Source organism: Urocampus carinirostris, chromosome 17 (genome assembly GCF_059441175.1).
Source record: "Urocampus carinirostris isolate Australia breed hairy pipefish chromosome 17, RoL_Ucar_1.0, whole genome shotgun sequence".
Taxonomy (NCBI): Eukaryota; Metazoa; Chordata; class Actinopteri; order Syngnathiformes; family Syngnathidae; genus Urocampus; species Urocampus carinirostris.
The window spans coordinates 17,306,120-17,329,662 of record NC_142365.1 but is presented as its reverse complement, the minus strand read 5'-3'; the positions used below and the strand labels follow the sequence as shown (position 1 = coordinate 17,329,662).

General features: G+C 41.0%; 1 protein-coding gene across 5 annotated transcripts in view; it reads right to left on the bottom strand.

Moving 5' to 3' along the window:
• LOC148349381 (neurexin-2-like) overlaps positions 1 to 23,543 on the bottom strand; it is a 202,700-nt gene that overhangs the window by 11,293 nt on the left and 167,864 nt on the right. For 4 of the 5 annotated variants that reach the window (XM_088321652.1, XM_088321655.1, XM_088321654.1 and 1 more), the window contains 3 exons: positions 14,015 to 14,196; positions 3,822 to 3,993; positions 1,401 to 1,490 (listed from right to left, as the gene is read on the bottom strand). In XM_088321652.1, coding sequence (XP_088177778.1) covers positions 1,401 to 1,490; positions 3,822 to 3,993; positions 14,015 to 14,196 — 444 coding nt within the window. The remainder of the gene's footprint in view (positions 1 to 1,400; positions 1,491 to 3,821; positions 3,994 to 14,014; positions 14,197 to 23,543) is intronic. The other variant, XM_088321656.1, reaches the window with a different exon arrangement.

The following is a 23,543-nucleotide window of genomic DNA, read 5'->3' as shown; positions in this document are numbered from 1 at the left end:
GGGCTCTGACATCGTCCCACAGAAAGCCAACTAAAGGCTCAGGGCGAGGGTAGGGGAACGACTGGACAGTGGACTCTCACGAGTCAAAGCATTTTCAGGAGCCAAAACAGATTATTGCACACATTTACACATCAAGCTGAGACCAAGGGCCACGCCAAAAAAGTGAAAAATAATATTAATAAAAGCAGGGTCAACTTGTGTTACTTCGCACAAGTCAAAGAAACATGGTTGGTATTATTATTGTTTGTTAGCTTGTGAAATCTGAATTTAGCATCCGTCTTTGAGTTACAAACTGTCTTTGTAGATTACATCACAATTGCTCAGGTCATCGCAACCAATCATGGCTCGCCTTACTCCCGAAGCTGAGCTGAGAGGGCTTTCTGTCTCTACTGCAGCGGTAAAAAATAATACAAAAGTAATCTGGTAATATAAGGACTTTATTCTCATACGCTTCAAGTGGTCGCCCTACGATTGGGGCTTTTTATAAATAATATTGCACTTTGGCAAACACAAACTCGATCAAAGTCTCGGGGGTTTAATTTTATCAAGTCAGGTGACACCGGACGAGGCCCTGCACATTTTTATGATTTCATGTTCCATAAAGACTAATGAGATCAAAACTTTGTTTGAGGTGCTGTCTGGAATTTTGAACTTTTCTACTCGCTGACGCCATTTTCTGACTTCATTTCAGCCTCTGTCGAACTCCTCATGTTGCGCATGCTAGTACGTGCATTTCATAGCCGCGCTCAAATAAACTCACCTTTTTTGGCGTTTAAACTGGCGTTTGCCTGAATAATGACCTTTTTTTGTTCACGCCAAGTTATGATTGGTTGGTGACCTGAGCCTCTGTGATATCATTAGGCCCCAAAATGGGCGCCAGTGGAGACGAATACAAATCATTAGTACTCTTCACACAAACTTGGTCAACCTTCCAGTCCATTCCCAACTTTTGCTCTGGACCAAGCTACAAATCCCAAGCTTGATTCTTCAAGATTTTGACAGCCTAATTGTTTTGGTGATTTCAGCGTGGCCCAAGGCTCCTCAGCAAGTTAATGGCAATACTTCAAAAGGGCGATGGGGGCAGGGGGTAGGTTATGTGATTTTAGGTCATTGGTTTAAAATGAGTTTAAGGGTGTGGCTGGTCCACATGGTTCAAGGGTGACAAGGAACATTGGCTTCAAAGCAAGCTGAGAAAAATGGATACATGTCCAGTTCAGTTGGTGTTTTTAGCGATGGACATACAAAAGCAATTCCAATGAAATTGGGATGGTCAAATGTTAAGAAAACAGCAGAGAAAATCCTTGTCACAGTTGTCTTGTGGTGCCACACCTCTCTTTGGGGACAGGTTAATCACTAGTTAGTTCAAGGATTAATTAACCAATCAATTCTTTAGTTTTTACCTTTATCGAGTAGCCATTCGTCAACTACCCGACCGAGTCTGTACGGGATTCTTTGCCTAGCAATAGCCAGTCGCTCATTATCATAGTGTCCTTCAGAGAATTTGGAGAGACAGGTTAAAGGTTAACGTCTGCAAGCTGAAAGATCACATGGTTAGAAACAGAGTTATGACAGCTAACAAGCTGGTTAAGCATCCTGCACTTTATGGTAACATTAACTGAGGGTTATTTGAGGTTTAAGAAGTCATGTTTAGGCTGTTTATAGCTACACTAGTTAGTCTGGTTTAGCTATTTTAAGCACATGACAAAATGTTTAGAAGCTTTCTAGGATGACAACATGGTTCTATCATTCAGTTAGCAGCATGACAACTATTAAGCAAAACATTTTCGACAGTCAAACGTGAGAGAGAAGCACAAAACATCATCATCAGTAATATACCATTGTGGCGAATTTAGTAGGAATTCCAACCCAACTGGAATTACATCCACAGACACAGTTTACAATTCAAACGTAGAATTAGAAAATAGATAGCAATTATTACTGAGTTGGTGGACAAAATCCTACGAAATTCCCCTGAAAAGAACTGCTCATAATGTAAGTGATGTTCAGAAAGAATTTTCAGCTACGGCACCAATACAGCGTGATACAGAGTGGAAAGTCAAAGACCGTCTGATAAAAAAGCACCGATATTTTCTTTTCTTTGGTGTAAAACAAGAAAAAAAAACAACTTTTTTTTCAATGCTTTTTTGACGGGCAGCAACAACATTCAGTCATTATACATCAGCGGCCAGTGTTTTGTTTTTGTGAAGCGCATTAACCGTTGGGAGTGTCTTGAAATAATACAGATGCAAAAAATATGAATATATGCATCAATAAACGGATGCTTAAGAATCTTAAGTGGTTATGACAAATGAAAACAAAAATGGGTGGTGCTAAACAAGACACTTTGTAGCTTTTGACACAGTAAATCAGCTAAAAAATGAAATCATAAGATGATAAGAGGACCTTTTTGTGCACCCTTTCAGCAGCAGCTGCACTGAGGGCGGAGCTCCGGCATCACCCTACCCCCAATCCCTCTCATGGGTGCCGCAGCACCTGCTCTGAAGAAGGCGGATTGAGTTCAGAGCAGGTTACAGAGCAGCAAGCCCTGATGACAGTTTGCATTTCCCTTTTCAATCTGCATGCAAATGAAGCGGGCCGGCCTTAATCCCTTCTGCTTTGAAAATGAGCTTTGCATGCATAAATTAGTCGCAGGTTTCTTTTCTGATGCGGAGCAACGTCCAGAAAGCTCAGTTTTATGCATGACGTGTGGCATTATTTTAGCAACTACGCCTACTAGATGTGGGAAGCCGGGGTGAAAAGTTCGCAACCAGATTTTCAAGACCAAACATCGGATAAGGTCATGTGAACAGAGATCTGGAACTCCGAAATTGGTATGATTTCCCCTGTAAAGACTAATGACATAAAAATTTAAAGATGCTGTATGGTATTTGGAACTTTACTACTCGCTGACGCCCTTTTCTGGTGTGTCATCATTGGAGCTTCTTTCAAGCTCCTTATGTTGCGCGTGCAAGTCCATGCATTTCTTTCTACAAACTTTAACATGGACTTGCCCCCTCTTATCTATCTGATTGGATTTCGCCCTATGTTCCTGCTTGGACCCTCACTCGAAAACTGCTGCTCTACTTGTAACTCCAAGAGCCAAGAAGACATCTGTAGGCTTGAGAACGTTCTCCATCTGTGGAATTCTTTGCCCCCTGAGATAAGATCTGCAATCTCAGTGAAATTATCTAAATCTTGGCTCAAGACACACCTCTATTCTATAGCTTTTAATTTATGGCGACCTCAGATGTTTCTTTTCCTGTTCTTTCTGGCTGCCTGGCTGTTGGTGAAATTATGTAGAAAGATGGACTAGGATTAGTCAGAGGACCAACATTTGGACCTGATGGACTGTGTCGTTGCTGTCTTGGACTTCTTGAACAATTTTGAAAAAATTTCCTATGTTTATTGTATATTTTATGTATTGCTATCAAAATACAATATCTATCACAGCCTGGTTATCCTGGAAGGTGATCACCTTTTCTGTGGCCCCTTCTCAAGGTTTCTTATTTTCCTCATGCTGAGGTTTTTGAGTTTTTCGTTGCCCGCATGCCAATTTCAGATCAAGGGAGTGTGTGATTGTGGCCTGTGCACTCCTTTGTGACAATTTGTGATTAAGGGCTGAACAAATAAATGTGACTTGACAAGAAGCGAAGAGGAATGTCGGCTCGGAACGTCGACGACAGCTGCTGCTGAAAGCCCGGCAAAACATCCGGAGGTGAGGGATGGTCGGACGGTGGACGCTAGCTAACTGCTAGCTAAATGTTCGTTAGGAGCTAGCTATCTCTGCGGGTGGCTCGGGCAGAGCACGCCAGCAGTCTTACCTGGTGGGTAGCGCTCAATGAGCGGAAAGTTGTCCACCTGGAGCGTGGCATTGCCACCACTGCGCGTGAAACGCACAACGTGGTACTTGCCGTCATTTACCATGACAGCCGGCTCCTCTATGGCGATGTCGTCCGTCCCAACGTTGAAGATCACGCCCATTTTTCCCTCGTCCTGCAAAACACAAAACCAGAGTCACCAAAAGGATGCCAGCAGAACAGCTATTTTCTCAGGTGTAATGCGTTACAAAGGAACACGTTCCTAGAACGCAATTACTTTTCTCTATAATTAGTACTGTAATGCGTTATTCAGTGTCATTCCGTGAATTTTACACTCGGGTGTTCACTCCAATCTGAATTCATTGCCAGTTCGTTGGTGAACGACACTTTTTTCGGAATTCTGTGTTGGTGACTTTGAATTTATTGAGTATAAAATGCTATTAAAGGTGTGAAGCAAAAAGTATAATCAAGAAGCCACTGGTATGCTCTGCTTCGCTTTAGCCTGTGCCCCATTGAATCCTGCACCGTCTTAAAACTGTGCCACAACTTTACCCAGATAATCATTTTCAACCAAAAATCAGAGGCTAAGGCCTGCAATGGCACTGGTAACATTTTCGAATCAGATGAAGCACTCCTTGACACACGTGTCCGTGTCAACCAGTACGAGCTGTGTTACTCCCGTCTGTCGTCTCATCCACTATAACAGAGACAAACGCTGCTTAGATAACTACCTAACTTCCCGTCTGATCTCTTCCCCCATCACTTCAGCAACAGCAGTTATCAAATTGTTTTGTATTTTGCCCGACGTCCCACTAAACACGTTATTAGTGGAAAGGTGGTAACATAAATCCGTGTCTCTCTCAGCAATGCAAGAAAAAAAGCTTCACATTGTTCCCTTTATTTTGGTATTCAGCGCTATCATCATTTCTCCAAAATAATTGTTTCGCCTTGTCCCCAAAAGATGACACAGCCTTTTTTAAATTTCGATTTTTTTTTCAAACCTTTTTGTTTTGGAGCTCCCTTTCCTGCGCAATTGTTCGCTGAGCTGCGAAACCTTTGGGTAAAGCGAGCCAGGGGTACCCCTCGTATTTTGTAGGCTGAAAGTGGCTGAAAAAATATGTTCCCAGTTGCAAAAGGCTTGCTTGCTTCGGAATTGTCCGACCTTTCTTAATTTCTATATCTTCTCGTAAAGTCCATTTTGAAAAATGATTTGAAAGTATATCTGCGACCAAATTCATTATTTCCTTCTTCAGCCATTGTGGGTTGAAAAAAATCACACTATTAAATCAACACGTTATACTGTATTTGCTTGTGCAGTGGGTTAAAGACGGGTTTTTGGCACGATCGTTTTGGTAAATTAAAGCCCTCTATTTTGCGTAAAAGGAAACCTTTCTGTAGGCCTTCCAGCAGGCCCATTTGAACCAATTCAACATGTGATTGGCTAAACCAACAGTGATATTAAAGCTATGGTATACTGAAGGACACATTCAAAAAATAATTGAAGGTCTTTGGGCAAATTTTTGAGGCAACATTTAATGTCTGAAATGTGTTTGGTTAAATGCTTAGTTATGAAAGCATATAACTGGAAGCAGCGCAAGGAGGGGAAAAGCAATGAAAGGAAGTTGACAGACCATTTGGGATTACTGTATTTATCATTTGTGAGGTTATTTAGGCACAGCACACAAAGCCGCATCAATCATTAAATAACAAGTAGCAGTAGTAAAAAAATATAATTAACATAAAATGACTTGTTATGTTGCGCCCTTGCAGGCCCTCTCTGCCCACTACTATCGTTATTAATGACATTTTGTAACTCACCTGTCGTTACAACATAGTGCACATAGTGCGTTTCTTTTTGAAAGCAGATCATGGAGCATCACACTCCACAGGACACATTGTTGAACGTGGGCGGGCGTGTTTATGTTTACCTACAAATATAATCACAGAGTACGAGAGCACTGAATTTCTCCCTACTGATATTATGATATTTTCCCGCTCGTGTATATATAAATGTGCATATTATATCGTGTGTCACCAGGAGAGAATGGTAGGAAGTGCGTGTTAATTTACAAGCTGTCAACATCGCACAAGCCAGAATACGAAGGGGTCAGTGCTTCTACAGTTTGGTGTGCATGTTTTCTCTTTTTTTTTTAATGCCTAAACCTACCCTTGGAAAAATGTGTAAAATACAATGTTTAGTTTTTCAGATTGTGATCAAATTTGACAAGGCACCAGGTAAGGCTTCAAGCTATGGTGTCACTTGTTTTCCAGCTATAATGCCAATGCTACACTCATCTGCAGGAATTTAATTGCAAAAAAAAAACTCAGGTGAGAATAAAAACCTTCTTTTTCTGTGTGTTCCAACTCAGATTACTCGATGTTAGTAGCACTTGTAGTGATTATTACAGTTTAGGACAAAACCTCAGAGTCTTACCTTTCAAAAAAAGCCAAAATCTTTCATATTCTCCAAATGGTTCAAAACATTATTCAATTTACTTTTGGTACGTCTTTTAGGCTAATTTTACAGGAACATTAAGGGATTAAGAGGTCCTCTATCTATGAGGTAACTAGTAACTGTCTCTACGGTAATTACTAGTTTTCAGTAACGCGTGCAACATTCCTCCTGATATCATCTACTATTTCTCTTTTGCCGGATCAACCCCGCCATCCCTCCCTCTGGAGTTTTCTTGTCGCTAATGACCTTGTATAGAGGTCAAATCTGCTTCCCAAGATAGCCATCGTAGGGCACTGATGTCTTGTGCACTCCGACTGCAAGCCAAGGTAAAAAAAATGATGGTGCAAAGAATATTATGTCCCAAGAATATCATGTGTTTGCGAGAGCTGGAATGGTGTCTATCAGGTGTGTTTTGTCACAAAAGAAATAAATCTACGGTTCCAAACCAAAGTCTTGTTGACAGGCGGCAAATATTTGTAGCATTTTTCGATCAAGTATTTTGAAGGAAATAGGTTTTGGATTTTTGAGTGCCTATTGCAGTCACCACAGATTACCAGAAGAGAAAGCCAAATGCTTTTTCAGCCTTTTTCAACCCACGAACTATGTGATGTACACTTGGTTAGGCAATTGCGCAGGGAAACAGAGCTCGGCAACGAAAAGGTGAAAACAACAGGGAAATCTTAGAACTGTGACAATTTTCTGGCAAAGAGGGAAGTTTCATATCAGAGACCTGATGAAAGTGCTGAATTCCAAAACACGAGTCTTCTTTTCTCTCATTGCTGAGAAAAACACGGATTTACGTTATCATCTGTCCACTAATAAAGTGTTTAGTGGGGCGTCGGGCAGAATACCAAACGACGTAATCAACAGCTATTGCTGTTCTGGTGGATGAGACGCGAATAACGGAATTCAGCTCGCACTGGTTGTGCGTTACGTCAGGGGCGCTTCTTCAGATTTGAAAATGTTATCAGTGGGAAGCGGGCCAATGACATCGCAGGTCTTATCATACGAATTTTAGAGGATAATTATTTTCTGGGTAAAAATATGGCACAGTGTTATGACTGTGCAGCCGTCATGTCTTCTTAAATAAATGGGGTGCAGGCTAAATTTAATAAGAGAACACTGTTGGATTTTTTTGCTTCACACATTTACTGGCATCTTACACTCAACATATTTAAATAATAATAATAATAATAATAATTTCCTTTGTATTGTCATTCTTTGTAACAATGTACACAGAACGAAATGTCGATACACCTGACCCGTTGTAGCGAGTCGGTGCAGCCGCAGCCAGAGGGCGCCGCCATTATACCAATTAGGTATGTCTCGGTCGAGGCGCGAACCAGCGACCTCCCAGTCTGTGTTCGCAAACTAAAGGCACATCACTAAATCAGACCGTAGTGAAGGCCCAACTGTAAATTTTACGGCACGCCACTGCATTATGATATGATTATTTCAGCTTGCATACAAGCTTGTCGATGATTATGAGAGAGAATGGCGGCTTTCTTTTAATTCTGGCAGCAGTCTTCCACTGTTACCACCCACTTCTGTCCACAAGGTGGCGCTAATTTGTGGAGCAACCACATCACGTTCCTGATGGCGTTGATGGCTTTTTGTGCAAAAGGTCAATGTGATCATCCTTGCATATGGTTTGTCAAAATGTCAGCTCAACCACATTTATTTGCGGCTGTAATGGAGTCCACCGAAACATTTCCTCAGATTACAAAACGAGCGCTAAAAGACCTTTAAGTACCGGCCAAGCTAAACTCGGCAGAGGTGTTTTTTTGCAAAGACATTGATCGGCTCACTCGGTGTTTGAAGCGGTCTCTAAGAGATGCTGGATGGAAAATTGCGCCACATCTGCTTCCTGCTTAGGCGAGTTTCCTTAGCGTTCGTGACGATGCGTTTTCCTGGCTACAAACGGGCAACCCGATTTGCCATTGAATCGGTTGTTTCCATGCTCAACTATATCACATGTATTTAAGTAATGAGTAATCAACATAGCCCAGAGGATCAACGCCTGCTTTCTGCCTAGTCTACTGGACACATGGAACCAATATCAAGCATTTACAAGCACGTCACCAGAAATTCTAGCACTTTTTCAATCCTTGTAAACACATTAAAATCTAAGCATTTTAGGTATTTCAAGCACCAATACGAACCCTGAGGAAACCGATGAGCAAAAAATCAAAAATTCCCGCCTGTTCCAAGTGTTTGTGCCAATCAAAAGGCTTTGACTGAATCGACCGTGACAAAGAAAAGGGATCCGCCAACTGCACGGCATCGGTTGTTGCAGAGCATTTTTTCGCTTGCTAGGCTGTCGAAGCGTTTAATAATGTGTCAACGCGTCAAAGTGTTTGAACACGGTGGCAAGTCGGGAGCTGCGACCCAAAAAAAAAAGACACTTACAAGATGTAAACCCTGAATGTAGCTGTGGAAAGAGAGATTTGATCTCAGAAAAAAAACCATTTCGAGCCCTTTTCGGTTAAATCCCAAATGATCGTCTGTGGGGCCAAATGACAACTACATTTTCCTTGCTTGTTTTGTCTTACAAATAGTTTATTCAGCTCAGTGTTTCTCAACTGGTGGGTCGTGACCCAAAAGTGTGTAGCAGACCTGTTTTCAGTGGGTCGCAGGCCTTTTCCTCTGCAAAATAATGCAAAATAGAATCATAAACAGCCGGTCATTCACAGTAGATGCTGATAATCCATTGCTCAATCTATTCTCTATCGGCAGGTTTAAGAGAGACCACATCTCATTTTATTGTCCATCCATCCATTATCGGCACCGTTTATCCTCAATAGGGTAGAGGGGGTGCTGAAGCCCATCCCAGCTATCTTCGGGCAGTGTGCAGGGAACACCCTGAACTGGTTGCCAGCCAGATGCAGGGCACATGGAGACAGACAACTCACTCGCTCATTAGAACGTAGGGACAATTTGGATCGGCCAATTGACCTGACATGCAGGTTTTTGGAATGTGGGAGGAAACCAGAGTTCCCGGAGGAAACCCACGCAAGCATGGGAAAAACATGCAAATTCCACACAGTAGGGTTCGATCTCATGACCTTAGAACTGTGCCGCACATGCGCTAACCACTGCTCCGCTGTGCTGCCCTCGTTTTATTATTTCTGCCCATAATAATGGGTCCCAAGAAAGTTTGTGGTAGGAGGACGGAAAAGGGGAAAAGAGTGACATCAAATATTAATCCAAAGAAGGACCACCATTGCAATATATGAAAATGGTGTATTCGTGTCTGCTATTGAAGCACTGAGGAAAGGTATAGAAATTGGTTCAAAAATGTTATATTTTAATCTTTTTAATACATTTTTTTTATTAACTACATAATTATTAATGTTTAGGTACGTGCTTTATTAATATTTTAAATATCTGTCAGTATGCGGCTATTTTAAAGCAGTTTGGTGGCTCATATGTGATGTAGACCTGTATGCAAGTATATACGATACAGTACTTGAAGTCGTTTTGGTTTTGCTGGTCATTTTGTTTTTTTTTTGAAAGAAAAAAAAGGTGAATATATTATACTAGCTCTGCTTCAAAACGCAAAATCTTTTTATTGGATACATTTGAGAAGTGGAAATGTGTTCTTGTTTTGGTCCGCAGCTTGTCTTTAAGGTGAAATGGTGGGATCAAGTAAGACCAGTTGAGAAGCAGTGATTTAGCCCGTTCTGAGTATATTTTCAATCTTGTAATATTTAATTTGACCATCGTTCCCGTAAAATAAGAAGTCGTACACTTGGATTGAGCAAATAGATCTGCATATCTCTCAAACTCAGTCAATTGCTTCCCTTATTAATGATTGCAATTCCCCTTAGTAGCAATAATAAATTTTACAAACACAACGGCACCTATTAACTCACAGTAAGACAGCATAGCTAAACTACCACCAATAATAAAGTGGTTCAATCCAGTATATGAACAGCATACTTCCCACGAGAGTTAAAAGTTAAGGTGTCACACAACCCCGTTTTGGCAGTGCGTTGCAACATAATCCTTTATATGGAAGCTCATAAAACATTTTAGATTCACTGTTGGAATACTTTATGATGAAAACGCACAGAAAAATTGTAAACAGATATAAATGCCAGCAAACCATGCTTGGGTGAGCAGTAGGGGTGGGCGGAACCATGCGCAGAGCACATTTCTCTTTGCCCAGCAATGTCTGCACCGCAGGTAAATACGTCACTATCCTCGTTTGCAGTATTTTGTGACATTTTTACAAAAGAACTGTGCTTACACCTTGTTTGGAAACCATTATTTACGAAAAACTGAAGGTCAAATTAAGCCTCATAGATCTTAAATAACCGTGGGAAGGAGACGAGTTTAAAGTGGTATGCTTGGGGTTGTCCATCGATACGATGATGACCATCTTCTTTTAATTGTGAGTCTGCTGATGTTTGAAGAGTCCGATCCTGGATCCACAGATGCGTGGTATATTTGCTGATATGAACACAGGCTCTGACATTATTCTGATTTCATAAATTTCATTAACTCATCTAATGTGTCACAGTGAAATAAAAATGTGCTGACGAATTAGATTTTGTCTGAAGAGCGGGTTTGGTGGTTTTGCTGAGTTTTGTCTTAAAATATATGGTATGGTTCTCTGCGCTGTCGAGTGCCAAATACATAGACACATAAGCAGTTCGTGAAATGACTGCTACATTGAAGGAGAAATAAAATACCAAAAAAAGAAGAAAAATGCAGCGGTAGATGAGTTGGCCATCCATACAATCTACACAATAGAGACGGCTCGCGCACGTTGTTCGTAATCTCTCGAGTGTCTGTGATTGAAAGGATAATACTATTCATCTATCAGGGCATTAGGTTTATGTAAATATACTTTTAAAATAAATGTAATCATGCAAAGCCCATCTGTATTGAAACTGCCTGTAATATGATCACGATTTTTCTGTAACTGCAATGGAACACAATTACATTTTTTTGTATTCTAATTACGTAACATTGTTACACGTATCCTGTTACTCCCCGGAACTGCTCTTTCAGTCTCCATTTTCTTGATCCCGTCCGCTCATCGTCCTGCTTGCTGCAAAGCGGCCGTCTTTTTGGCACGATTCGAGTCCTTGACACGGATTTCCTGTCGCCTCAGCACTTGCCTTCTGCTCGCTATTAGCCGTGATGGATGGGCCAATTTGAGCGCAGAACATGGCACTGACAATCGCAGGGCGTGAACGTGTGTTGCCCGCAGGGATGGGCAGCGCCTATTTGGCCGAGTTGACTAGCAAGTCATGTCAAGTCATGTTTATTTGTATAGCCCTTAATCACAAAGTAAGGCGGCTAAAAGATGTTGCATTTAGGGTTTGCTGCCGATTCTCCATGGTCAGTTTTTCCCCTCCTTCAATTTATTGGCTTTGCGACACGTGGCTGGTTTCAATGTGTGGATAAGAAACAATTGCATCAGTGGTCGATTGTCAGGGCCCTCAAGGCCTTTTCTGCTGGCCTAAAAAGTATATGAATATTCCATCGATCCATTATCTGCACCGCTTATCCCCATTAGGGTCGCGGGGGTGCTGGAGCCCATCCCAGCTATCTTCGGGCAATGGGCAGGGGACACCCTGAACTGGTTGCCAGCCAGTTGCAGGGCACACACAGAGACAGACAACTCACTCGCTCATTCACACCTAGGGACAATTTGGACCGGGAAATTAAACTGACATGCATGTTTTTTTGGAATGTGGGAGGAAACCAAGTGCCCAGAAGAAACCCACGCAAGCACGGGGAGAACATGGAAACTCCACACAGGAAGGTTCGATCTCATGACCTCAGAACTGTGCCGCACACGCGCTAACCACTGTGCCGCCGCGCTGCACTATATGAACCATGTGATGTTAATTATATTTTGTCCATAAAAACTAAATTAATATTGCCTGTCTGCTTCCATTCATTGCAATTCCCTGGTTGTGCTGTTTCCAGATGAGTGCTTTCATGTACAAGCATTTAACCAATCACATTTCAGTCATTACTTGTTGCCAGGGTCAGAAATTTGCCTGGCGCTCTTTACAATCAGTTCTACAGGCCAGAGGCATAAAATAAGTGCTGACGAAGCTGTTGCTTTAGACAATAGAATTTCGCGTAAGCGGAGCCTTCTAGTGCATTCTAGAGGGCCAAGTGTAACATTGACAATTTCTCATATGTTTGCTAGGGGAAGATCGAGACAAGAAACAAGAAATATCACAACAAAAATGTGTAGAAAACTACAGTATTCCCTTGTCAGCTGATCTTGTCGAATGGACATTTTTAGCCCTACATCAAATAAAAACCTATTACAGAAAAGGACAGGGCAGGCTCGAATTTCAGCATAAGCTTCGATGGAGAGAGAAAATAACTTATTTATGAGACTGAAACACACGGATAATCTATCCGACAAAGCAATTTAATTTTTTTGAGGAAAGCATGGAGGATGGATTTTGTGCACAAATAAAAATTATTTTTGTTAAGTAATGTTACAATTTCATACGGTTATTATTGATGCTCTTTTGCATATGTGTCACAGCTGTTGCTGCAGTAAATGTCTTTTATCCAGAAAATAGTTTTGAGGATAGTATTAATTCAGACATAGCACTACTAAAGGCCTAAGAGTGAAATACACGGCCTGCCACTGAATTGCACCATTTAAGGTATTGGTTCTGACAGATGATTGGATTGGGTCGAATAGAGTGGTCAATGTTGGGGAGCTGCAGTACCAAATTTGGCCGCCAGAGAGCCAAAAGGACCCCAGGAAAGCAAACTCTGCGAAAGCAAATGTTTATCGATTCTGTTGGTACTTATTGGGGGATCCTTGACGCCAAACCTAGCTCACTCGTCTTGGCCTAAATAACAACAGAGTGAATCTTTACAGAAATCGGAGCCTATAAGTCACATAAAAACACAAACACATTTATAAAGTACTTTAGATAAGAAAGATAGATGGATTCAAATTAGATAGATAGATAGGTTTAGATAAATTTATATATATATATATATATATATATATATATATATATATATATATATATATACATAGAGAGAGAGAGACAGAGAGAAAGAGAGAGAGAGAGAGAGAGAGAGAGAGAGAGAGAGAGAGAGAGAGAGAGAGAGAGAGAGAGAGAGAGAGAGAGAGAGAGAGAGAAAATAAGAACAAATAGGAAACGGTTAACAGTATGTATCTAAAGTCAGTCTAGGTTTTTGTTTCTTTTTTGGCAACGTCTTCATTAAAGCTTATCGACTTAGAAGGAGAGAGAAAGAGAGGGGAAGAGAGAGAAAGAGAGTACAAATAGCCAAGGGTTAGATTTTAAAGGTGAACAGCACATATTTTAAATTAGTCCGTTTTATTTTTGGAAGAGAGTGAGAGAGAGTGAGAGAAAACAAACGGTTCAGCAGGTGCATGGTTTAGGCGACATGACGAGGGGCGCAGGACACAAATTCTTCTCATTGAGATGCACTAGGAAGGCAGAACAGGTGTACGCCCACAGTACAATATGTAAGATGCTATGATATAATTTGGCCAATAAGCATCGGAGATCTCAAGAGATGGTGGCCAATCGGCATAAATCTTGGCTCACTGAATGGTTCCTTGTGGTGCGGGAAGGATCAGTTCGGTGTATTTTTACTCAATCTGTTTTTTAATTGATTTTTTTTCCTGTGAAGGAGTGAACCAACGAAAACCGGAGTGTGAAGTAGCAAGTGGTATCGGTAACAGAAGAAAATCCGCTAAAGCGGAATGACTTACGACGTGCAGCTGCAGGTAATCTCCGAGGCCTTGGGTGCTTTCCACGCGCACCAGGATGGCGTCCTTCTGCAGGCTGCTGAAGCCCAACGCCAGCCGGTCGGCGCGGGTGCTGGGACGCTCGTTGGGGGCCCACGTGAAGGTGATAAGGGCCCCGCCCTTCCCGAAGATGTACGTCGTCCCAGCTGCAAAAAAAAAAGAAAAAAATTTCAGGCTCGGTCGCCAACATCCAAGACGTCATTCTGGACTTTTAGAAATTGCTAATGTGGTGCACAGTTGCAAAGGTGGCGTGCTGTGGATCTTACAACTCAGCCTTCAGCTTGATATTGAATTAGTGATGTGTTGTTCGCGATAAAACTGGCTCTTGAAAGTGAACTCTATATGTGAGGACTCGGGTGGGGGGGACATGATTGTGCATTCTGGCCCCCGCCACGTGCCGGGTTATCTGGATCCAATAGCGGCACCAACCCCTGAACGCGATCCACTCAGGGTGCTCAGACTGAGCGACAGGGAGTAGGGGAAGGTGTTCTAGGTGATTTACCCCGCACCTGTCTTTTGAAACCAGTCAACACAACCACATGATTTGCTTAAACGGCTGTTGGCGCTAACACTTTGGTAGATTACTGTCCCCTAGCCACCAAGCCAGTCACTGTTTGTAAAACCGGTAACATAGCTCAAAGCCCCCTTTCAGACGCCTACTCGAAATATGATTGACTAAACCAACAACTTTATACACACTTATGTTATGCTTCAGGGCCAGCAGAACTGATTGTGAAGGCCTTCAGGTAGATTTCTGACCCTGGCAACAAGTACTGCCAGAAATGTGATTAATTAAATGCTGGAATATGAAAGCACACATCTGGAAGCAGCGCAACCAGGAGATTTGCAATGGAGAGAAGTTGACAGACAATCTTAAATCATTTAATAAGTATTGATGGACAAAATATAATCAACATTTCATTATTATGATATTTTTTGGGCGAGTAGAGAGCCCACTAATGATGTTGCTACGTATTAGTGTTGGGAGTATTGTATTACAAGGTAACTCATTCCTGGAACTTAGTTACTTTTCTCTAGAATGGGTACTTTAACACATTAATAGTAAAAATGTGTAACTCAAACATTGTTACAGCATGGTGCGTTTTGGTTCACAGATTTCAACACTACTTAATCGGTAATGATCAATGAACCATCATTCTGCCAGAAACACTTATTGAAAAGTGGTTGCTTGATACCCACGATACTTCCTGAGTTATAACATTGCTTTGAATTAAATTAAAAAAGAAGGTTGCCCCCACCCGCTAATCTTAATTAATATCACGGATTTTCAGCCCGAAGTCCGCGACATGAGTTACAGTGAGCGAGCTTTATTCCTTCCTTTCTTGGACTGAATGTAATCTGCTCTGGCCTCCTTTCTATGTAACAAATTGACTCTTTTTTCACTGCTTTTGAATTATTCTTGCGTTCCTGCTGGGGCAATTGCGCAGTAAGTGCCGACATTACACTTAGGTTTCATTTCAGCCATAATAGTCATTGGATGAATGACTCTTACAATAACAGCAAAAAAAGGAAGACCAACTCTAGAAAATGACCACCATGTTTTATCTGACCCTTAAAATGTAGCTTGTCAAAAATGCACCACAATACATATGTTTACAGTCAGGTAATAGTCCTTATGCAAACAATCTGACTAAGCATCAGTTGAGATTTTGAGTCAGGACCATTGCTGTCAATTGGACGTATTGCATGGTTATTAAAGTTAAAGTTAATGTTGCCTGTGTATTGTCTGTTGATGCCCTTGCAAAATCCACCACAGTATGTACATCTGGAAGTGGGATTACTTCATGTCAATCCCTGCTCAGTGTATGTTAATTTTTCTCATTCTGAGTTTCTCCTTATCCTCATCCAAGACTCCAGATTGTCTAATTCCATTATCATAAAATGCCAATGGGAATTTTCTTTGCAACGCCAATGTACAGGATATAATCAAATCTCTGTCTCTATGTATATGTATGTACAGTATGTATGTAAAATATGTATGCATCGATGTATGTACAGTATGTATGTATAAAGATAAAAGGGGAAATTCTAAATACATATAATCTGTGTTGTATATGTACAGTACATCAAAGTGCAGCACAGTAGTAAAGTGGGTTATGTTGTGGCTCACAGCCAATAAGTTCTAGTCCTGCAGTTATGGGGGTGGTGGTTTGGAGTGGTCTAAGGAACTTGAACTGTCTCTCAGTCTGCGGCGATGTTCCTGTACCGCTTTCCTGATTGAAGCAGCACAAAGAGTCTCTGGCTCGGCTGGCTGGGATCCATGGTAATGGCCTTTTGTCCTTTAGTGACTCGGCCTGCATATATAGATTCCAAGTCAGGAAAGGGCCGGCCTCTACCTCTTCCATTCCTAACCACCTGTGCCAGTAGTTTCCCCCCCCCTTGTGCCTTGCAGCTTCCATACTACGCGGATACGTTGAGGCAGTGGATGCTCTCGATTGTTGTTCTGCAAAATTTAAGGAGGGGCCAATGGAAGAGACCAGCCCGTTTAGATTTCCTGAATTTTCTTTGCTGAGCTTCTTCACCAGACGGCAAGTGTTGGTACACCAGGAGAGGTCTGATGTGATGTGGTGGCTGAGGAAATTGATGTTATACAAAAGGTGGGAGGGCGGGCATATTTGGTCTATCTCGACCTCCTGAAGTTCACAATGACGTCCTTGGTCTTCTCAATGTGAGCTGGTGTATCTCTTCTCTTTATTGGTCTAATTGTTGCCTGAGATGAGACCCATCACTGTAGTGTTGTCTGCGGGTTTCATGACTTTATCGGTGGAACTAATGGTAGGACAGCCGTGAGTAAATAAGGCAAAGAGGGCTGGGCAGAGCACACACGCCCATGAAAAGTTTCATATCAGGGGTTGTTGCAATGGTGGTCTATGCAGCCCTAACCTTTTGTGGTTAAAGGCTGTACAAATAAATATGACTTGACTTGTTCTGTTGTGACCAGCTCAATTGCAACTGAACGGTCATGCTTGCACTGTTTCAGTGGTAGGCGCCACCATGTACTCCAAACTCAAAGTAGGCTGGGATAAGCTCGCAGCACTTCTTTGAAAAAAAAATGTTTTCCTCTCTTGAAACGTTGACTCGCACAACTCTTTGTGAATTTTTCCCTTTCCTCCCAAGAAAGCAAGGGCCCCATTTCAATATCCTCAAGGTCAACACCAGTTCATCAGTCAGTCCAGAACAAAGTCTTCCATTTATTTTCCCCCTTGTAAAAACCATCCAATTGATTTGCGGAAGACGTGCGTTTACAGTCTCGCTTATTGAAGTCGTAAATCCGGAGAGATGGCCAGTCACTCGCATGGAACGCTTAGTGGCAAATCAATCTCAGCTCTGGAAAGCGCAGCCCGCCAAAGTTATTGCTTGTTGTCACAACAACTCCACCATAAATGACGAGCTATCTCCACCATCAATTGGAATAAACTCTTATGTATGCATAGGATAAGTGCGATTGAAGAAAGGATGGATGGCCAAGATCGTTGCGTTCACTCCATATCTACGGCAGCTTGTAGCATTATTGTGCATGTAAAATGGAAACATGCCTACGGCATCACTTTTCTTCATGGCCGTCTACAAACAGGATTAGTACACCTCTTTCACGGACAAATTCAAGCAATTTTGAATGTCTTTCAAAGCAAACGTTTCAATTTCTTCAGTCCCATTAAAAGAAGAAATCCCATGTGAATCAAGTATTTTTCAGAGCCACAAATATATCTGAAATTTACATATAGCATTTTTAATCTCACGTGTGCTTTTATTACGACACACGAATGAAATATAAATCTTTAGTTAAGCGTGAATATACAGTGCGGTGAAAAACTGCTCCCTTGCTGATTTCTGTGTTTTTTGCACATTTATTACTTGCAAAGGTTTCAGACCATCAAACTAATTTTAATATCACACAGAGCAACCCCAGGGAACACTTAATGCAGTTTTTGAAATGTTAATTCAATTTTTTTAAGGCACAAAAAGAAAAAAAAGCCCTTCTGGCACTGTGTGAAAAAGTCATTTCCCTCTGAACATAATAGTGATTTGGGCCACCTTTGGCAGTAAAAACAGAAATCAAGCATTTATGATCATTGGTGTAGTCTTTCAAAATGTTGTGGGGCCCAAAATGTTGTTTTGGCCCACTCTTCTTTGCAAAATTGTTTCAAATCTGCCATAATGCATGGCTTTCTAACATGAACTGCCCCTTTAAGGTCACACCACAGAATCTCAATTAGATTTAAATCCGGTCTTTGACCTGTTCATTCCAGAACCTTTATGATGTTTTTTTTGAGCCATTCAGAGGTGGACTTGCTTGTATATTCCGGATTGTTGTCCAGCTGCATGATCTAAAAGGACTTGAGTTTGAGAGCAGGGACTTATGGCCGGACGTTTTGCTTCAGGATTTTCTGGTAAACACCAGAATTAAGTATTCCGTCAACCACAGCAAGTTGTCCTGGCCTAAAGTAGCAAAACAGCCTCAGACCATCACTCTGCCACCACGATGCTTTACTGTTGTCATTATGTTATATACATGAAAGCTGTGCCATTCTTACAGCTGCACACCTCCCAAAAGTTTAATTTTTGAGGCATCAATCCACAGATTGTTTCTCCAAAAGTCTTGAAGATAATCAAGATGCTCCTAAGCAAATGTGTTCTTCTGTGAAAGTACTGCTTTTTGCGTGGGAACTCCATACCTGTCAACCTGTACGGTTTTGGCGTACAAAGTACGGTTTTTATGCATTTTAAGACGAGTAGGACATACAAGGAAATCTGTACATAAAAAGGCAAATTTGTCAATGATGGGTACCATCCGGTATACACCGACTATCACGAAACGGCAAATCAATCAAGTCAAAGGAGTTCGCCGCGGTAGCCTCTATCTCGGTATCGTTTTTTTTCGTTGCAAACGAAGCGAGCGGTTTGATGCTACTGTGTGCATGCGTCTTCCGCCTGGGATTTTCCCATCATGCATCATTCCGAAAAAAAATAAAATAAAAATATGGTGTACAATTATTTTGTATTTTGTACGGGAAAATACGACAGTTTGTATGGGCATGGAGCCGTGGAGGTTGAGAGGTATGGAACTCTCCCATGGATGCCATTTTTGGCCAGTGTCGTTCTTATGGTGGAGTCATAAACACTGACTTTAACTGAGGCCAGTGAGGCCTGCAGTTCCTTGGAGGTTTTTCAAGGTTCTTTAGTAACCTTCAGGATGAGCCGCCATCGCACTCTTGGAGTAGTCTTAGTTGGTCAAACCTTCTGCGAAGGTTTGCCACTGTCCCCCGTTTTTATCCCTGTTTGTGGATCATGTCTCCGGCAATGATTTGATGGAGCCCTCCAGCCTTGAAATTGGCTTTGTGACTTTTTCCGGAGCTCTGTTTAATCAAAAAATCAGTTTGATGATCTGAAACCTTGTGAGTTATAAATATAGAAAAAACCCACAGAAATCTGAAAAGGGGCGAATACTTTTTCAAGGCAGTACATTTGTTAGAGACAGATCGCTTCCCATATAGGTGTTGGGTAAAAATTAGGATGATGAGTAATAGGTAGCTTACATTTTCAGTTGCAGGAAATTAGTCCCATTACAAAAGCTATGTGAATAATTGTTAATAATTGATACATAATCTTTTCACTAATACACATTTTATAGTGCCTTTTTTATGTGTAGCGCCTGTCTTTTTGGGCATCACCTGAATGGGGTGGTGATGTTTCATATGACAATGCCGCACAATCTTATGCCGGCTGCCGTTAATCATGAGGGTAGATGGCACCAGCGAGCAGTGTCTGCATCATTTTTAAGCAGAATGGTTTAGAAACACGCAACAATTTCAATCATTTACAATCACTTCACCCAAAATACAGGCACCTTAAATTCTTGAAAAAAACATTAAAATCCAAGCATTTTTACAGATTTCAAGCATCCATATAAACCATGTACTAAGTGACAGATGAACAGGCTCGAAGGCCACAAAATGTGACCACTATCAGACCATCAAATTTAAGTTAAGTTAAGCCGGAATTTTAGAACCTTTTTGTTGCTGTTACAGAAAAACTACAAAATGTTTAAAATAGTAACGTGACTTTGATCAATTTTGTCAACAAATCAAATCTAAGGGAGAAAAAAACCCCCACAAATACAATATTTCATCAGGTGATTTTGTTTTGGGGAGAGAGAAAAAGAAAGATTGTTAGGGGATGAAAAAGCCGATATTTCTTTGTCGTGAAAGAAAATGCAATGTGTCACGACCCAAGGAAGGTGTGAAAAGACATATTCCCTTCCCTCCAAAAGCAAGCCTAGAATAACAAAAATCAGTTTGATGGACAGAAAGCAGTAAATTGAACAGGCTGTTTTATAAATATTAGATGGCGCTGGCAAGACTGTGGAGCTGCACTGCAACACACTTCAGCATTTGTGGATTTTCACATTTAAGTGGGCACAGAGTCAATGAAGTTCCTTTGATCAGCACCGCGGCCATGACAAAATAAGCGACGCTACACTCAGGGTTCATACGCGTTCTCCAATGCCAACGATAAGCACTTTTAAAGAACTTTCAAAGCCAAATTCACAATTTCTATAGTACATTGAAAGAAAAAAAATCCAAGGTGAATCATGTATTTGGCAGAGCCACAAATACATATGCGAAATGCAATTTTTAATCTTGCATAAGTGCCAACATATGATTTTTAGACTTTGAATAAATTGGGGATATATTTCTGGATCTGAACAATATTTGTGGAAATATTTTTAAGACAAATTTGTTCCCAAATAGGTGTTGGGTAAAATCGACAGTAATATATAGCTTACATTTTCAGTTGCAGGAAGTTCTCATTGCAATTCATGATTGGGAAACTTTTGCATGGCCCATAATTGATACGTATTCCTTGCACTAATAAACATTTCATCGTGGCCTGTTTAGCGCTTCATAGGACAATTGCATACAAACTAATGACAGCTGCCATTAATCACGGGGGTGGAAGAAATGCATTGGCAAAACGAAGCCACCTAAGAGCAGTGTTGGCGTCATTTTTAAGCAGACTTGTTGAGAAACCTGGCAACAATTTCCAGCATTTACAAGTATTTCCCTCAAATGTAAGCATTTTCAAGGATTTCAAGCACTTGTACGAACCCTGTTCAATGCTGATTTGACACGCACATACCAGGCAAATATGTATAAAAATCAGAAAAAAAACAATGCTGATGGATCAAAAGTGTAAATGAGACAAGTGTGCGCAATTCTCTCAGCCGCTGAGATTTACGGCCAGATATGAAGTCTGAATTTGCCATCTGACATTTGAAGGCCATTTCTTTCACGCTCTGTTAAATTTGCCTGAGTGAAATGATGAAAATGAATCGCTGAGCCCCGAGCCAGGAATGGCATGACACGTTAGCGAAGGAAACTCGTCATGTTAACGCCCCGGGTCTCGTCAAAATAACAAAATTCTCGGATGCCGCGTCAGGGTTGATAAGGGTCCTTTTGGATCCATTTTTATGTTGATGCATCGTTTTATTTTGTATTTTTTCTCCCAATTTTATGACTGTTTTTATGATGTTTTTTTCCCCGGCAGAGGCAGCGTCGTCAATTTTCTGCAAAGGAAAATATCCGTGAAATAAATGATCTTAACGATCATACAAACACGGTAAACGGGCTTTTGCTTGTTCAACGATTTACCTCCAAAGGACTTGTGTTAAAAAAAGTACAGTGCCTAGCAAAAGTAAAAACTGTGAGTCATTTTTCATTCAAACTTAAAGCTAAAAAACTCAACATATTTTAAATGAATCAAAAACATCTGTGACACAATTGAAAAGTCGAACCACATTATTTCAACATTTTATTTACGATTTACAACGAAAAAACTGAAAAGTAGGTGTTGCAAAAATATTGGCCACCTGTTTTCTCAGTTCAGCCAACTGATTCCAGAAGTTCCCTGATCACTTCGAAGTGATTCAACCTAAATGCCTAACAATGTCATTAAATCTCTTTAGTCTCATTGAGTCTCATTAAGGTTAAATGCACCTGCTCTGTTATGGGCTCAAAGATCTGTGAAATGAGACACTGAAGAACAAACAGTATATTGTGGACCAAAAAACACACCAAGCAGATAAAGTTGTTAAAAAGTTCAAAGCAGGAATAGGATGAAATATTTTTCAAAATTAACACATCTCCAGGAGCACTGTGCAAGTAATAATATCAAAATAGAAAGTGCATAAAATCACTTAAAACATCTAAACCTTCAGCCCAAAAGAGGAGAAAACTAATCAGAGAAGCAACCTAAAAGTCCTTTATGACATTGGATGACCTGCAGGTATACATAGCTGAGATGGGACGATCTGTCTATAAGACAACTATCAGCCGTATTTTGCATAGATCTGCCCTTATTGGAAGAGTGGCTAGAAGAAAGCTCTTTCTGAAAGAATACCACTTGCCACCAATAACACTATAAATAAGGTGCAATGTTTCGGTCAGATAAGACCAAAATTGAACTTTTTGGGCTGAATGCAAAGTGATACGTTAGGCGTAAGAGTAACACCCCACATATCCCTAAAAACACTATCCCTACTGTCAAACATGGTGTTGGCAGCATCATACCTTGTGGTTGCTTTTCTTCAAATATTTCTGTTTCAGGATGTGCAAAAATTAAATACAAAAACACTAAGAGACTTGTGGCTGTGATTTCAGCAAAAAAGGGTCGTTAACTCAAAGGGGGTAGATATTTTTGCAATGCTTACTTTCAATTTTTCTAGTTAGCACAGATTAAAATGTTAAAAAAATGCATTCTTCATGATTTTGTCTCACATAATCTTGATTCTTAGGAGAGAAAGAGTTTTATCTATAGGTTTGAAGTCTGAAATACGACAATATGTCCAAAAGTTATTGGGGCCAATACTCTTGCAGGGCACTGTGTCTTCTCCTTCCCTATTGAAGATTCGGTTGGGAATTGAGGGATGAAAAAAAAACCTCATTGAAGCCATCCTGTTTATATGAAAGGTGCACTCCGTGGTACTGCACAACGAAATTCCACCTCATTTTACTTTTAAATAGAATCTTCTCACACTCTCGCTCATTCAAGATGCAGAGAAAGCCCCCCCCCCCAAAAAAAAAAAAAAACTTTCCGTGCTTCCCTTGCACCAATTGCAACACATTGCACACATCTTTTCCTCCTTGTAGCAAAAGCAATCCTGCTCTCCTCTCACTGTAATGGAGCCCACTCTTGCAAACACCGGTAGGCCTTTGTGGACATTTTACAGAGCAGACATTTGCCCAGCATGCTATACTCTCATGTAGTCTATTTTTAGGACACGCTACAAACATTCTGGCTTCGATAATGCTTGACTTCTGGTGGCAGAACATAAAGCTTGATCTGGAAATGGACATTAGCATACCTGTCAACCATGAGCCAATTGCTCCCCTTATTAATGATTGCATTCCCCCCCTATCAAGCAAACTTAAATCTTAAAAACACAATGCGGCACCAATTTACTTGCAGCAGT